General features: G+C 38.8%; 1 protein-coding gene across 1 annotated transcript in view; it reads right to left on the minus strand.

The window, feature by feature from the left end:
- The window catches only part of NEB (nebulin), a 249,118-nt gene that overhangs the window by 24,463 nt on the left and 207,426 nt on the right, over positions 1-17,229 (minus strand). Inside the window, exons 121-133 of the mRNA XM_004375379.2 lie at positions 16,741-16,845; positions 16,540-16,650; positions 15,544-15,654; positions 15,015-15,116; positions 14,801-14,905; positions 10,011-10,121; positions 9,777-9,881; positions 9,128-9,232; positions 7,716-7,820; positions 6,160-6,270; positions 5,635-5,745; positions 4,860-4,973; positions 3,995-4,099 (exon numbers count right to left, since the gene is read on the minus strand). Coding sequence (XP_004375436.1) covers positions 3,995-4,099; positions 4,860-4,973; positions 5,635-5,745; positions 6,160-6,270; positions 7,716-7,820; positions 9,128-9,232; positions 9,777-9,881; positions 10,011-10,121; positions 14,801-14,905; positions 15,015-15,116; positions 15,544-15,654; positions 16,540-16,650; positions 16,741-16,845 — 1,401 coding nt within the window. The remainder of the gene's footprint in view (positions 1-3,994; positions 4,100-4,859; positions 4,974-5,634; positions 5,746-6,159; positions 6,271-7,715; positions 7,821-9,127; positions 9,233-9,776; positions 9,882-10,010; positions 10,122-14,800; positions 14,906-15,014; positions 15,117-15,543; positions 15,655-16,539; positions 16,651-16,740; positions 16,846-17,229) is intronic.

Genomic DNA, 17,229 nt, shown 5'->3' on the forward strand with positions numbered 1-17,229 from the left:
AGCAGCACAACTGGAAGAGCGTAGTCAATGTCACTGAACGGTGCATGTAGAAATTTTTGAAATGGTGTATCTTTGGCTATGTGTATTTTCACCAAAAAAAAAGGTTGAGAAGTTAGAGAGTTGACATGCTGTGGGGTTGTTAACCAATGTCATAAAACAATATGTGTACTGCTGTTCCATAAGAAACTATTTGTTCTGTAAGCCTTCACCCGAAGTACAATAAAAAAAAAAAAACAAAAATCTTTGCAACATTGGAAAAAAAAAAACAGACTAGTTGCTATCGGGTACACAGCAACCCCATGTGTGTAGAGTAGAACTCCTCTCCATAAGGTTTTCAAGGCTGTGATCTTTTGGAAGCAGATTGCCAGGCCTTTCTTCTTAGGCATGTCTGGGTGGACTTGAACCACCAACCTTTCAGTTAGTAGTTGAGCTCTTAAACATTTGGTTCACCCAGGGACTCCCTTCAAGGACATTAGGTAGTTTACAAAGCAGAATCCTCTCTGTCAGCGAGAACTTTTCTTTCCAGGAGAACTAAGCCTGGGCATTTAATAAGACCCACTGTCATGGTGAAGCTGGCAGAGAAAGACCCTTGCTAGCTGGTCCACAGGCATGAAGTTACAGCCAAGGAGACTCCTGGCAGGGAGATGGGGATGCCTACAGTGGCAATACTCTTCGAGCAACTGGATAGAACCATTCAGCCAGGAGTCAGAGTATTCCACAGGCAGAGGGAGAGGAGGAGGTTTAAGAGCAGGTCTCATTTGAAGAGCCACGAGCAGGTGTGGTCAGGGCTGGGGCTGCAGCACTGAGCGAGAGGACAGGCCCAGAAGGTGCTCCCAGAACACACAGGGCTCTGACTCTGCAGAAACCATCCTGAAGCAGACTCACGACTCTTCTCAACAGAAATACCCGGAGCTGTCCTATAACCAAGAGAATCTGAACTGACCAGCCAAGGACTGCTCTAAGCACGCCATCACTTTTCCTTGTGTTTTCCCAGCCCCGTCTTTGCCCTTGGTTGGAGAGACCTGTCCACAGGGGCTGTGCTTCTCCCAGGCACTACACGGTAAATCCCCCAGGTGAAACTAATCATCACCAGTGATTCTGGGTAGCTGAACACTAGTTCTTATAGCCCTTATTTTTCTTTCATCATTTGTCACAACATCCTTTCACTTTTCTTTCAGTTTTATCTCGTTCCAGTTTCCCCCATTTTTCTGGGAATTTCTGGTATAGAGGGATGAGGGCTGAGGAAAGAGACTTGTCCCGTTTGTAATGGGATTAAGACTTCTTTCTTTCTGCCTTCTTTCCCTCCCCTTTCCTTCCTTCCTTCATCTATCTACTTATCTATCTATCCTCTATCTAAATTGCATTGTATATGAATTACATTTTATAAGTGTTCAAAAATTTAATTTCTTCAAAAACACCAAAAAGAGAAGTAGTTTCAACTAATAAAAGCTTTCAGCCTAGATTTTGCTCAGCTAACAGGAAACCAGTTAGAGCAAAGATTGTTCTACCCTCCCCCACATTTCCTGAAGGAAAGGGCAGGTCACTGGAGCAGATGTTCTGTTCTTTGTTCAGGAAAAAAAAAATCACCTGAATGATTCTTCATAGTTATGCAAATGTTAGGCAAACAGGTCTCATCGCCCTGGGTAAAAGAATTGCCCTGGGTAAAGGATAGAACCAATTCTCCTTTTCTTTTTTTTTTTTTTTTTTTTTCCGTTTAAGGTAAAGCAAAATCTGCCTCAACGGGTTTGTAGTCACTGCAAGAAGAGCCATGAATTTACACATGGAGCTCGGGGTATTCTGAGAAGAAAAGGACCTGTACTCCATGGCTTACGGAGAAGTATTCAGTATTCTGAATTCAGTGTCCTGAATTTGTGAGTCAGATCACACTGTTTGCATTAACCCCCAAGTCTGAGGTTTGTTGTTGTTAGTTGTCAGTGAGTCGATTCCCACTCTTGGTGACCCCATGTGTGTAGAGTAGAACTGTGCTCCATGGCGTTTTCAAGGCTGTGACTTTTCAGAAGCAGATCACCAGGTCTGTATTCTGTGGTGCCTCTGGATGGGTTTGAGCTGTCAACCTTTATGGCTAGTAATTGAGCGCTTCACTCTTTGTAGCAGAAGTTATAAAATACAGACTCCCGTTGAAAATCTCAGAAGCAATTTTGTGGAAAGCAGCAGCACTCTCCGATCACTTACATGTAAATACTGATCCGAATCCAGAATGAAGTAACGTGCCTGGTCCATTATTTCAGGCCTTGTGGAGCCAGTTGAGGAGTGCCCAGGAGAGCACATACTAGCAGAGTATAAGTGACTTAATCTCTCCCAGGGACAGGCTTGTATGCTGAGGTTTTCTCTAAAGATTAGCAGTGTCAAAAAGCCAGAAGATAATATGGCTGGCAAGCCTCTCACAGCCCAAAGAACCCAAGAATGGTGTCCTTCCTGACTGACCAAATGAGCCCAACAAGGTACTTTGGGGCTCACGTAATTTTGATAATAAAAAAAGGTAATTATTCTTCACCTTCTCCTGTCCCCAAAAAGGTTCATTTTATCCCATTTGAATATATCCATTTCCTAATTCAACTACTCTGTAGTGATGACTATAATTTTTGTGTCTAATTTCATGATACAAAATTTTATGTTGCTAATAAAGGGTTAAATCTATGATTTCCAAACCTGATTGGTCATCAAAAGATCATCTGTGAAGATTAAAAACAAACAAACACAGATTTCCAGGGACTATCTCAGCCTTCAGATTAAACCAAACCTGTTGCCATCGAGTAGATTCCAACTCATAGAGAAGTAGAACTGCCCTGTATGGTTTCCAAGGCTGTAATCTTCACGAAAGTCGTCTTCCACATCTTTCTCTCCCGAAGTGGGCTGGTGGGTTAAACCTGCCTACCTTTCAGTTAGCAGCTTGGCAATTAACCACTGCACCACCAGGGCTCATTTATCTCAGACTTACTAGCCTCAAAAAATTCAAGGCGGGGCCAGGGAATCTATAGTCCCAGCTGTTTATAAAGCACAGCTGGACTAGGTAACCACTGCTTTAAAACAAAGAAAAAAAACCCAAACCCGTTGCCATTAAGTCAATTCCAACTCACGGCGACCCTATAGGACAGAGCAGAACTGCTCCACAATGTGTCCAAGGAGCAGCTTGGTGGGCCCAAACTGTCGACCTTTCAGTTCGCAGCCGTAGCTCTTAACCACTGCACCACCAGGGCTCCAACTACTGCTTTAGGATGCGTCAATCAAAAGACAAGCAAAAATGTTAATTTGAAACAAACAAACTTCAGTCTCCTGACCATCACTGAAGATTAAAACAAGTAAGGTATATCCTGATATATGAAGGACATCCTACTTTTCATCTCTGTACTTGTAAGAGGCAGGGTCACCCATCAGTGGGAGGGATCGGGGTTAAACTGTAGGGATAGTGTTGATGATAGAAGCTCAATCTCATTTAAACAGACTGATAATCCAAATTTGGGTCGTCTATTTTGTTTTTTTCTGGATTCGTACATAAATCTTATACCACCATTATCAGAGATTTTAGATGATAAAATGTTAATTCATTAGTTGTGGATTGTACTATGAAAGAGTTCTTTAAAACCAAAAAACCCCAAACCCACTGCTGTCCAGTCGAGTTGTGACCGCATAGGGTTTCCAAGGCTGTAAATCTTTATAGAAGCAGACTGCCACATCTTTCTCTCGAGGAGCGGCCGGTGGGTTCAAATTGCTGACCTTGCTGTTTAGCAGCTGAGCATTTTAACCACTACACCACCAGGGCTTCTCAAGAGTTCTTTAGCACCTTAAAATTCCATCTTATAATCCATTTTGATTGTGATATAAAAATCTTAACTCTATCTCAAACTTACGTCATAGATGAATTCCCTCTTTTTTATTGGACAAAATTGTGCTTTGAAAGAATACCCTTAGGTATGAAGGACTTTTGTTCTTCACGATTGGGATGTATGAGTGATATTCTCATGAATACCCTTACCTGGCTTGAAAGATTCTTGACTTGTTGGGCATGAATGATCTCCGGAGTATCAACCACAGAGGTGAAATTGGCTTTTTCCATTTCTGCTAATTGCTTATATTTAATCTGTAAAAGAACATCCAACAGTTGGGTAGAAGTTTACAAGGTGCACAACATTGTTGGCTTGGTTTGATTAAGAGATGATCAGTATTTCTTTCCCAAAAGGATTCCTTCATTTAACATTCAACAAATATTTTTCCTACTGTATTCAAACTTAATACTAAAGAGTAAGATTAGGTTGAGTCCTAGCTGTTGAGAGACTTACTATCTAGTTGGGCATAATATGGGGCTATGGGTAAGGAGAGATGTAATCAACATACAGTAAAGCATGGGTTGTATACATAAGAGCTAGGAGAATGAAAAGTAAGCAAAAGATACATACCAATTAGCATTAGAAAACATAAGATCCTTAAAAACTGTGTTTTAAATTTAGGTCTTGAAAGGAGCGAAGGAAAGAACACCCAACATATTCTAAGCAAGAAATTCTGGGTACCAAATGATGGGTGTATTGACTAAGAAACAAGGGCTAATAAGGCCAGGGGGTCAGAGTCAGCCACAGCTCCAAGCCACTGTTTGGTTCCCCAACTGCTGCCCTTTGCTCTGAATGTTCTCTGTGGCTGTAGACCCAGAAAAGCTGATGGAAGCAGGCCTGGCAAAGGGCCCTCATCTTTTCATTGGAATGGATTCCACCAGGCAGGTGTTCATGAAAGACATTGTATACAATTGACTGTCATTGACCAACAAGTAGACAATAGAGTGATAATATTTTGTCCTTATAACCCCAACTACTTTCTTGATAGATTGATCATGGCATAGTAACACTGACCTGACTGGCAATATCAGTAGCATTCCTGGCCCTCATAAAATCGGGAATTTCATTGGCCATGGCGTTCAGGCCTCTTCCTTTGACTTCTAGCTCCAGGTCTCTCTTATAGTCTTTCTATTAAGAAAGAACAAAAACCAAACCCATTGCCGTGGAGTCTTTCTACAGGGGCATCGTAAAAAAGATTACCTAACCTCCATTACTAGGCAATAAATGTACAGAGTGAATAGTGAATATAAATCTACATAAGTGCCACCTTAGTGGTCCTGGGCAGTATTCTCTTGCTAATATGCACCTTCACCATTCTATGTGTTGGATGGAATGGTGACTACAGAGGCCCACTTTAGTAAACTGCTCTGCTTGTGTCAACATGAATCAATACGAGGACTCTTTTTGAATAGTATTAGCATTCTCTACTTAGAAAATTAAAGTATAAAGCAAATTTTCCATCTGGTTTGGTACATAACTGGGATTAAAATAAGATGCACAGCACTCCAGTGTTTTTATTTGAATAAGCACACTGAATGGATCAAGCTTAAATCAAATAATATTAGATAAATAACTAAGTGGTTATGATGACCACTTAGGAACAGACTGTTATTAGCAAATTCATCAGAAATTGAGATATATCTTATTTAATTGTTAATGATCATGTTGGATATGGAATTAGGAATTTAAAAAAATTTCCTTTGATCTCTTCTCTGTTTTTTGGCGTAACTTGGCTAAGAAGGAAAAGATGCTCTGCTAATTATGTACCTGTTGTTGGGTGTGCGCCTACCTCGTTGAGGATTTGCGTGGCGTTCTTTGCCCTAAGCATGTCAGGAGTATCTTCCATTTCAGTGAGGCCCTTCCCACGGATGCTTTCTTCTAGATCTTTCCTGTACTCTTTCTATATCACGAAATAAAAGCAACAACACTGACAAGAAAGTATAAATCGTTCCTCTTTCATAAACAGCCAAAAAAAAAAAAACAAAACCCTTCCAAATTTTAAACAGCTTAAAGTTTAGTAAGTGAAGACACAAATAAAGACAGGTCATAAGCTTCATCAGTTATTATTAAATATCAAGTAAAAAATAGAAATTAATAGAATGCTAAGGTAAGCACACTTTATTAGATATTCAATTAAAAAATTAGAAGAATTAACATGGGTAATAGATTAGGTGGTAGTACCAAACACATGTGAATCCAACTTGAAACCCACAAAGTTAGGTGGTGATGAAAATGGTAGAAGGAACACACGGATGCACGTCATTAGTGTAATTATTTGGATCAAGAAGGAAAGAAGAGAGCAAGTGGGCACTACCTCGCTTGCTATTTTGGTGGCATATTTGACATGTAATAAAGCTGGCGTGACCTCCAGGCCAGTCAGGTTTCTGCCTTTAATGGACTCTTCATAATCTTTCCTATACTCTTTCTAATGTAAGTAGGAAGGAAAGACAAATTAAAAATAATCTTTATTACAATTTATTTTCAATCCTAGAAAGAAAAAAAATTACAATGTTTTCTTTCTACTTATGACCTCTAGACTTGATTAGAGTTCTGCTAATGAGCAGAAACATTTGAAACATGTCTGATTGTTCTGGAAACAATTTGTCCACAGCAAAGGGCCCCAAGGAAATGCACAAGTTGAGAAACTTTAATGGACTCCTCATGCATCCGCATAACGTTGTGACTGGGGCTGGCCCTCTGGCAGCGTGGAATGAGGGATGTGCCATTAAGACACCAGTCTTTGCTCCTGAAATCCTCCTATATTTTTCTTAAGGTGACAAAAAATTCCATTTCATAATTAGAAATAAATGACTCAAGGGGGAAAAAAAAAACCTAGAGGAAAAGGAGTCCGAGAGTACTAAAAGCAAACTTGGTCTTTTTCATAATCATGACCTATTTTTTAAATCACTGCGTAGATAAAGTAGACAATGAGGCATAGAGAAATTTGTTGGCTTTGTCCATGGTTAAGAGAAAGGGCGACAACTTCTCCTGTCTTTCCAATCCCTGTACTAGGCTATCTTTGAGAGGCTTGGAATAGATGTTGGAACTCCTTTCTTGTAACTTTTTGATATAATTTAAAAGTTACAGAAAGCTTGCAAGAATAGGACAAGGAACTCCCATAGACTCCTTACTCAGATATACCAATTGTTTGAAACTATCTTAAACTTTTGATTATCTGGCGTTCTGTGCACCAGAAAGCTCCATAAACTGCTACTCTTATTAAAAACTATTCATCTTTACATTTGGAGATATGTCACATAGAGGAAAAGCAAAAAGAAATAAAAAGACTGTCTCCCCCTGAATGCAGACTTTCTAAGTTTCAAACAAGATTTCATTCTTCTCCACCTTTGGTTAAAAATGGAAAAAGAAAAGAGAGAGAGAGAATCTTAAAATGCCTCTGATTACAATTCTAAAATAGGAATTATGGCACCTTAACTTCTTATTTTCTGGGGTCTTGATAAACATTGTAATTATTAATCCTCTTTTGTTTGGCTTGGGGCATCCTTCTAAGGCTAGGGCATTCCAAAGCCAATGGTGTGTCTGTATAAAGGGGCCTTTTCATTCATCAAAGAAAAATGCAAATTATATTCAATATAATTTGTTTCATTTCAGGAATAGTTTGCTATTCTAATTCTGTGAAAAATGATAGTTCCAAGTAAAACATATACAGTAACAATCTACTGTTTAGGACTTTTTTAATAACTAAACCATAGGATTTCTGAGATGGAAATAATTTTACTGATCACATGTTAAAAAGTGGCATCATCTATCAATTTTGGATAACGAGAGGCCAGCTGTGTTTGTGGACAGGGTTTGTTCTCATCATCTTGATGGTATGTGTGTTGTGTGGTGTGGTTTTTAAAGACTTACCCCACTCTGCATTTGCTGAGACTCTTTGGCAGTGATGTATGTTGGTGTTTCAAAGTCCAACATGGGCTTTCCTCGTTCCTTTTCAAACTTTTCCTTGTATTTCACCTAGTGACAAAAAATCTTATTAGTAATCTCTCCTCTGGTCAACTCCTTGGTAGAGACTTGTTTAGGGGTAGTGCTTTTTAATGCATCTATTGTGTCCAATTGGGTAGCATCTCATCACCATTCAAAAGGGCCTGATTGTGTTTCAGATCCAGCACCTTTTTGTTATTTCCTGGGGGGAAAACACCATTACTGTCTGCAAGGCATAATTAGGATGTTTGTCCAAAATTCAAGGAGGCAAAAGAATCATTACAGAAAGATCAGCTGGAAGAAATGTTGATGGTAGGAAATACATAGGGGAAATTACCCACCAATAAGGTGGGTCAAGGTTTGATAAGCACGGATGTGAACATTTTAACAGTGTTAGTTAATATTTCTGATAAAAATGTCTAGTTTTTCTTGCATAAGAACATTTACTAGAAACCTGGGGTCTTGATTTAATGGATACATAGCAACTTTGTTTATAATAACTCTCTATGGGCCATAATTGCTTACATATTTAAGAATGGAAACATGCTATGTCACAAATGCAATTTCCTCATCCTGCTAACATGTGATTAGGAATGAGGGAATCATTAGATGTTCATATTTTACACAGCAGAAATTGAAAGAGAGGCAAAGGCCCTTGCTGAAATTCACACAGCATCTTAATGGCAATGCTCAAGTCTCAGCTCTTCTGGCTATAAGGTCTTGAAGGCTGACAGAATAGAGGCCTCAGGCATATGCTGCTTGCAGATGATATGAGGACATTTCTAGTCACTTAGTCCTATTGGTTAATGCTCAACAGGACACTAAATAATACTGAATTTGTGATATAGGAAGTCACATGATAACAAACGCTTCCTGCGGACTCTTTGCTCTGAGACTCTTCAATTTTTTTACAAATTTAGCAACTTATTAAATACCTAGAGATTCCTTCAGTGGCAGATCTGATCATACCACTTCTCTGATTAAAATCCTCCTAAATCAGAATTGTAGCATTTCCTAACCTAGGACACAGACCTGTGGGGCACATTGGGGCCATCGTCCCGCTTATAACATAACCTTTGTACTTCCAGCCCCAGACAGTAACCTGAGTAGCATATTTTGCATGTATATGTACTATTTCTCTAATATATGTAGATGGTGTTATAGTTTATAACAACCAAAGTTATTTCAAAGTGTTACTAAATTCAAAAGCCCATTACATCTTCCACCATTTTCTCAATGCAGCTGCTAGAAGTATAACTACTCTTCTGGGGGATCCATGAAATTCATTGACATTGTTGATGAATGTGCTTTGGGGAAAAAGTCAGTCTTGATCAACTTACTATACTCTGTAATTCTGTGGCCTCTTTTAGATGCAGCTGCTCCAGATTATCAGGTATTGTGTGATAGTGGCCTTTGCTCTTCTCATAGTTCTTCTTGTACTGGTACTGAGCGGAAGGTGGCAAAAAAGTCAATGGGTGGAAAAGCTTCTCAGTATTCCTGTTTTTCCTCTTTAGATTAGACATTTACACAGCAGCATTGTCAAGCCAGATTAGAACTAGCGAACACTAAGTGGCGGGTTAAAAAAGAGTTTTAAGAGATGAAAATATACATTCAGTATTGTCAATTGAATGCTATAGGTAAACACTTATGTTACACGGCTTGAATATACTAAGTAGGTTTTAAAACTGAAAGAGACTGTCGCAAACAGGAATTCTATGTCCTTAAAAGGAGGAAAGGTATTCGTTAATTCAAAGAAAAAATAGATTAATGTTCTAAAAATAGAAGCATTACATTCTGTGAGGTGTTATAGTCAATGGAGAATTGGGAGATTAATGTTGCAATTTGGAAGAATATACTCAAACACAAGAAGAACTTTCTAATATATCTAGTGTATCAGTAGCAGAGAAGGAGATGCATGTGAGTTCAGGGAAGGAATTTAGTTGCAAATGGGTGAAACAAGCTATTTCAGGAATGAATGATTGAGCTTACAGAACTGGCAAGTTGGCTTGTATTAAGGACATGATTCATTATCAGGGATTCCTTCATGTCAGTCACAGGTTTGTGAAGTTTCTTTAGGTCTGCCTTGTATTTAACCTGCATATGAAGGGAAAAAAAAAATAAAAGGAGATTACAAATATAGGAAATGGAAAACAGCGCTGTTGGAGATCATAGTGAGATACCACATCCTGAAACAAATGCTGGAGAGGGCGATGAAGAACATACCTCACTTGCGAGATTATTGGCATCTTTCATGACTTTGTAGAGCTGGCTGTCTTTTGGATTGTATTTTGGTGTCTTGCCCTTCTCTTTGTCGAAATTTTCTCGATATTTAATCTAACAGCAAATGCAAACATCCAAATTATTTCTGAATGTCAATCAATTTGAGAACTGAGGAAATGGGAGAAATACATAGGCCAAAGACTATATGTTATACACAAGATGACAATATCATTTATTATCCAGACTGGGACTGTCTTCAGAGTAAAAGAGGGCACCATTAATAGTTATGCTGGGACAACAGGCAATCAAGGAAAAGACCAAGTGATATAACAATATAATATTATATTATTATATATTATCCAGAGGTATGAAAGGGAACCACCTCTTTCTAATGCAGAACAAAAATAAGTGGAAGAAGACTTCAGGCTAAATGTAGAAAAGTTATCTAATTGATTCAGAGCATTTGAGACTTCCTAAATTGCAAAACCACAAGCATTTTAGGTCTTCTGCAAGGAATTCAAAGAGCAGTTGTATATGATCAAGAAAGGTTAGAGCTAAGAAATCTGTTAAATTAGAAGAATTTATTGTGATTTTAAATAACACTTTGGCATATCATTTTAATTTTTTAAAACTTCACAAAAATAGTGTAACTTTTGAGTAAAAAAAAAGAACAGAATTTTGGGGCTATTGGCCTCCAGTATGATGTCAGAATAGAAGAAAGAAGTGAGATACATTAGAATAATTAGAAAAAATAAGATTAAATATACTTTTAGGATATACGAAAGTATATGCAAAGGTTATGCAAAGGACTAAATAACTTCATTTTTTTTTAAATTAAAAGCCCAATGCCTGACACTAACAGTTTCTCAATAAATGTGTTTTGATTGAATGAATGAATGAAGAGTGTGTCATTATGCCTAGGTAAAACGTCTAAGGAAGATGTTTTGTTTACAAGAAATTCAACAGAATAACTAAAAGCGACAAAAATTTCCTTATTAAAAAACAGACTGATGCATTTGTCAATAATATTCTAGAATTAAGTCCAGAAGTAGAACTCCACCAGTGATTCACTCTAGGAAGAATGAAAAATGAGCGAGTTCTAGATGTTAGCCAACTAAAAGGGCGAACTTTTTGACTCTCAAGGAAACCTAGAGTTTCTGTTACTAGTAATAGGAAAGAATCAGTCATTCAAAGTTAGCATACCAAAATCCAGTCACCCGGATATGTCACTCTGTAGACATTTAAAATCAGTACCCCTCACACTTCAGCGCTGGACTTCACTTCTCTGAAACTTTACATATTCATCAAAACAGACATAAAATGAGACCACTCAAATGCTAAAACAATGAAATCTGCCACATCAGAGAAAATTCATTCACAACATTGAGACTTATTTACTTTGAATAAACTCACAGTGGAAATGCAGAGAAAAAATAAGCATGCAGAACAAAGCTGCGTGATGCAGGCAAACTGAGACAGACACGCAGAAGTAAGCAGAAACAGGACAGACTAGGACAACAACATTTAAATAAATGCTAGAATGGTTCTTCTATCACAGGAAATTCATTCTCAAAAGAAAGAAATGGAAATCCTACTAGGGAAGGTCAGAGGTGGTGAGTTGGGGTCTGAACTAAAAGAAGACTTTTCCTAGGGGATATAGGAATCCATAAGAATAGGAAAACGCCCAAGAGCTGTAAAACACAGACAAGCAAAGTAAATCAGATGCAGAGTGACACTGGGGCAGAAGAGATGCAAAGGCCCTTCTTGGATGAGAATAAAATCAGCTCCTTTTAAAAGAATGCTAAAAGTCCTTTTTTTATCTTTTAGAAAATAATAGCTCTTTTCTGAAGAAGTGTTTATTTGAAGAGTAGCAAGTCCATTGGTATCACTTCAGTTTCTTTTTCTTCTCTACATGTCAAGTAAACTTAAATTTCTTACTTTTTAATTAAAAACAAGTTAGGCCTCCCCTCTGTAAAAGAAGACCAAAAAAAAAAAAAAAGCCAAATCAAAACCAGCTGCAGTTGCGTCGATTTTGACAACAGCAATCCCATGTGTGTCAGAGGAGAACTGTGTTCCATAGGGTTTTCAATGGCTGATTTTTTGGAAGCACATCTCCAGGCCTTTCTTCTGAGGTGCCCCTGGACGGACACAAACCTTCAACGTTTCAAAATCATTTGCACTACCCAGGGACTCCTCCACAAGAAAGCCCCCAGACAAATGGAGCCCAGCATGACTGACTACTCAAATGAATCTGAGTTCGGCACTTACAGTCTTACTATTTGGCTGGGTCTTATCCATTTCGAAAATTAAGCACACACATCCAATTCAGGACCTCAGGAATTCTTAGAATGGTGTTGGACAAGGCAGTAAGTGCAGTAAAACTATATACATGTTGGCATTGAGGAATAGTGAAGTCTTTTTCCTCCTTTGTTTTAATCATGGAACTCTAAGCAGCAACTGTGCAATGCTGCGTATCAACAAGTAGCAGCACCAGAGTTTTACAACCCTACCAGGCTCAGACGGTGTTCTATTATGAGTGTAGTCTAGTAAAGTGGTGTTCAATTAATTATCCTTTCAAGGTTTAATTGTATTTAAAAGTCTAACATTCCAACTTTTCAGCTCTTTTTCAGGTAATCGAGCTATATGTTGGTGCTTTAAAGGCTCAAGAACAGGCTCAATAATGAGAACATTTCTTGCTTTTAAGATTATAAAACGAAGGGTCAAAAAACTGTGAGTGAAAGCCTTTTAAATACCTAGACCTGTTGAATGAGAGACTGCATTAAATACCAAATGTATTAAATATCAACAATGGTAAATATCTTTAGGAGAAGCGAAGGTTTTCTTTGCGTGGTTGAAGATGAGATTCTCTGTTTTCATTTCATCTTTTAAGTTGATCACTATCAACCACCTAAAGTACATTGGGAGGTTATTTCCAAGTCACATCTATCTTCCTATTCCAACTGGCATGTTCTAGGGGGAAAGTTTCATGCAGAGAAAGAGGATAGTGTGCAAAATTAGATCCTTTCACAAATTTCCACAGCATTCTACACGTTCCAACACAAAATCAACAGAAAAGAGTGCAACTTGGTCAGTCATCTGACCAAGGCCAAGAAAGGAGACAAGAAAAAGAGAAAGACAGAAATATCTGCTTGCTGATGTCAGTCTTACATCACTGATGAGCACATTAATTTTCTTAAGATGCCTCATCATAGGTGTGTCATAAGATGCGGCGCCGTGCCCGTGCCCTCTCCTTTGGCCTTTGAGGTATTCCACCTAGAGTATGCGGCAAGACAGCAAAGTCAGAATGGGGAGACCTCACACGCAGCTGAAACCCCCTTGGGCCAGGGGGCCACACGATGAAGATGCCCAAACTGTGAATCCAGAGGCAAGCCTTTTGCAGGAAGTGAATGCAGGAAGGTGAGCCTTTCACAGGAAGTGAACCCAGGAAGGTGAGCTCATAAAAAGGATCTGGCTGGGTCCCATTCTCCATGCCATAAGATTCACTTATGATTAGAAATATAAGCCTCTAGGTTTTCACAAACAGTACAGCTTTTTCAAAATTTCAACCTCAAAGTCATTTGTTTTTAATTTGATAATGAGATGACCTTAAAAAAAGGTATTTTTATTTAATAAGATCTTATTACATGTCATCACTTTTAGAGATTCCACCAGTTTTTTTGGTGATTTCATATCTTGTTCTCAAATGCTTATACAATTCCATTAACTTATAATAAAAATACTGCACAGAGTTTTTAAAATAAAAAACTTAAAAAAATCATATTGTAATTAGTCGTCCGAACTTTCTGCCTCTTTCTAATTTCAAACTTGTTTTGAGGTTCTATCACTTGACGTTACTAATTTGTATATTCTAAACGATTGAAATTCCATCTTTGGTATTGCTGAAAGTCAGTCCATATAGCAAACAAATTACCCAAAATTATTTCCTCAAACAAGAACCTGAAAGAACAGTTAATGAACAAATGAAAGTTGTATCTCTAAATTGGAAGAGAAATAAGATATTCTTGAGCTCAAGTTCTAGGGAACCAAACTTGTTCCTTTGAGAGATCTGGTGGTAGATCATGGGGTCTGTGAGCTAAAGTCTGAAAACCTGTGATAATATGGGGTATCACAGATAATTGGAGAATAACAAGAAAAATAGGTAATATGGCAACCAGGTTTGGTCAACATATTTCTGGGTCCATCTTCTTCCCAATAAGATGACATCTGCTAGAATGAAGCATTCCCCCTCAACATCCTGTGTATCCCTTTATCAAACACTTATACCAAATTGTAATTATTTATCCACAGACATGTAGTCTGAAGACATTCAGTCATCCTCCCCATTCCTAGCCCAGGCACTCAATATATGTATGTTGAATGAAAGAGTAAATGTGACTGCATCTGTTTGGATTCCAGAAGTTAGAATTTCATGACTTTTGCTAACAAACCTCCCACAGGCAATTCAAGTATGAATCAGACCTTTGGGGTGTTATTCTCATTGCCTGGGGAGGGGTTTCAGTAGGACCTTATGTGCTGATGTTTTTGTCACATGAAGATTGTTAAACACACAGACACCTAGACATATACCCATAAATGGGAAAGTGGAGAATCAGAAAGGCCTAGACAGATTAGAGAGAAACACTTCATGCTATAATTTTTCAAAGCCTTCAGTGCTATCAAAGACCCAGTGTCTCTCTGATTGCTAATACTGCACTTCCATTCCGGGAATTACCTCCCCCTGCAAGATTCTTTTTATCTCCTCTTAAGAGCTGCTGCTTGCCAGCCCAGATTACCTGGCTGCTCAGCTTGGCTGCCTTCTTGGCCATTTCAATGTCTGGGCGACCAAGCATGCTTAAGCCATGACTGCCTTCCTTGCGGTACTTAGCTCTGTATTCCACCTGAATCAAAGAAAACAAAAAATGGGCAACACATTGGCACGTGATGGGAGCCTTGTATGACTTGTTGGCAGTAGGCTTGGGAATGGGGACATTTTAGGCACACCCTTACCTCACTGGCCTGTTTGGCTGCCTGCGTGGCCTTCTTGATGTCTGGCCGATCTGCTACTGCGGTGTAATGCAGGTTCTCTTTGGCATCTTTTTTGTAAGCGACCTTTATTGGCAGAAGGATAACAATTACTCACTTGAGAGATGCACCATCTTTCAAAAAGTCCACACAAAGCACAAGCAAACTTTTTTACTTAAAAACAAAAAACAAAAAACAGAAAAACACCAAACCCTTTGCCATTGAGTCGATTCCAACTCATAGCAACCCTATAGGACAGAGTAGAACTGCCCCATAGGGTTTCCAAGGAGCAGCTGGTGGATTCTAACTGCTGACCTTTTGGTTAGCAGCCAAGCTCTTAACCATTGCACCACCAGAGCTCCTTTTACTTAAAACCAAACCAATTCCCACCATTTTTTTAAACTATCAGATGAAAAAGTGGGGGTAACCACTCACTGAAGCAAGCCCTAGCAGGCACCAGATTAGGTTCCATTGCACAAAGGGTCTCTGAGAGCATCAAGTAGGGGAAACTCACGGTACTCTGCTTCTTGTTCACTTCTATAGCGTGTTTCACCTCTGGTGGCTCCAGCATGATGGAGTAGTTGGACTTTCCTTTCTCCTTGACATACTTCTTTTTGTAATTTGTCTAAACACAGCCAGAATTATTGGTGTGAGTAGAGAAAGCTGGGAATAAAATTGATTTACTTGAAGAACTGTGAGAAGATCTCCATAGTTCCCTATTTTGACATCAGTCTGGGACTTAGATCTTCAACCCATGTTCTAATTAGTTCTTCCCTGTCATTTCTATCCTAGAACCCAACACTAGAACCTCCCAGCAATCTTTGGGGGAATTGACTACAAGCAAAAGTCAACTCTTATTCATCATTTCCACTTTTTTTTTTTTTTAAGATGGAACCATAAGGAACTCACAAAACATAATACCGTGGTTACTACAGCATTATTGGTAAGGATATCATGGACAGAGATTGTTGAAGTACAAAGACGTGATTTATACTTCTCTAAAACTGAAAGGTTGGCAGTTCAAGTCCACCCAGACACGTCTCAGAAGAAAAGTCTGGTGATGTACTTCTGAAAAATATTGAAAACCCTGTGGAGCACAGTTCTACTTTGACACACGTGGGGTTGCCATGAGTTGGAATCAAATTGACTGCAACTGTTATTTTTTAAAATTTATTTAAAAAAATTATTTAACAGTATAAGGACAGGAGAGGCTACTCTTAACAATCAATGCTTCTTCCCCATACTAACACTAGTCCAGTAACATCTTACACGGCTAGATAACATACCCTGTGGCAAAATCCACATTTACCATAATTGCCATAAGTGGAAAGCCAGTAATATTGGATTCTTTTTTTAACCAGAGTTCAAGATTCACATATTAGTATTGATGATGAGAGGGAAGCTATATAAAGGAAAGCATTGGTAAGCAAAATGTGAGCTTACAGTCCATCCCTGGATTCTAAGGAAAAGTGGCACTGTTGCTGCCCAGAGTCCCGTGGTGGTCACTTACATCACTGACATGCTTGGTCACTTCCTTGACATGAACAGTGTCACGAGTCTCTGGCAGTGTTGTGTATGAGCCCTGGGCCAAGTGCCTCTTGACATGGTCCTTGTACTTGTTCTGAGGGAATCCACAGAGAGCTTGTTAAATCACTTGCCTGGGGCGTTAGCCCGAGAAGGAAGTGGAGCATATGGGCTGTGGCATGGTTACCTCGGACACCAGATGGCTGACAGTCTTTGCCAGTAGAATCTGAGGAGTGTCGGGTACAACGTGGCAGGTTCCTCTTTCCTTGACATGTTTCTCTTTGTATTTTAGCTACAGGAATGAAAAAAAGTAAAACAAACAACAAACCAAAAAAACCCAACATTTCTTTAGCTCGTCTGAGTATCGTGCATATTTTTATTTAGCCTCCAAACCACTAGATATAGCTGGGAGACTAGCATCTTTGACACACTAGGAACCTTAAAACTCAGTGAAAGATTTGATGTTTGGAAATCTCAGGAAATATTCAAAGGGAATTTTTCTTTATCTCTTGCAAATTGAGCCTTTTATGGCAATCAAAATAGATCTCACAATGAGTCTTTACACATAGAACCTTTAGTTTAAAGCATTTTTCAAATATGTCATTTGACCCTCCCCCTAGCCTGGGGAGGCATTATTATTCCTTGATTTCCAGATGAAGAAACTGCAACATCAGAA

This window comes from Trichechus manatus, unplaced genomic scaffold (genome assembly GCF_000243295.1).
Source record: "Trichechus manatus latirostris isolate Lorelei unplaced genomic scaffold, TriManLat1.0 scaffold00036, whole genome shotgun sequence".
NCBI lineage: Eukaryota > Metazoa > Chordata > Mammalia > Sirenia > Trichechidae > Trichechus > Trichechus manatus.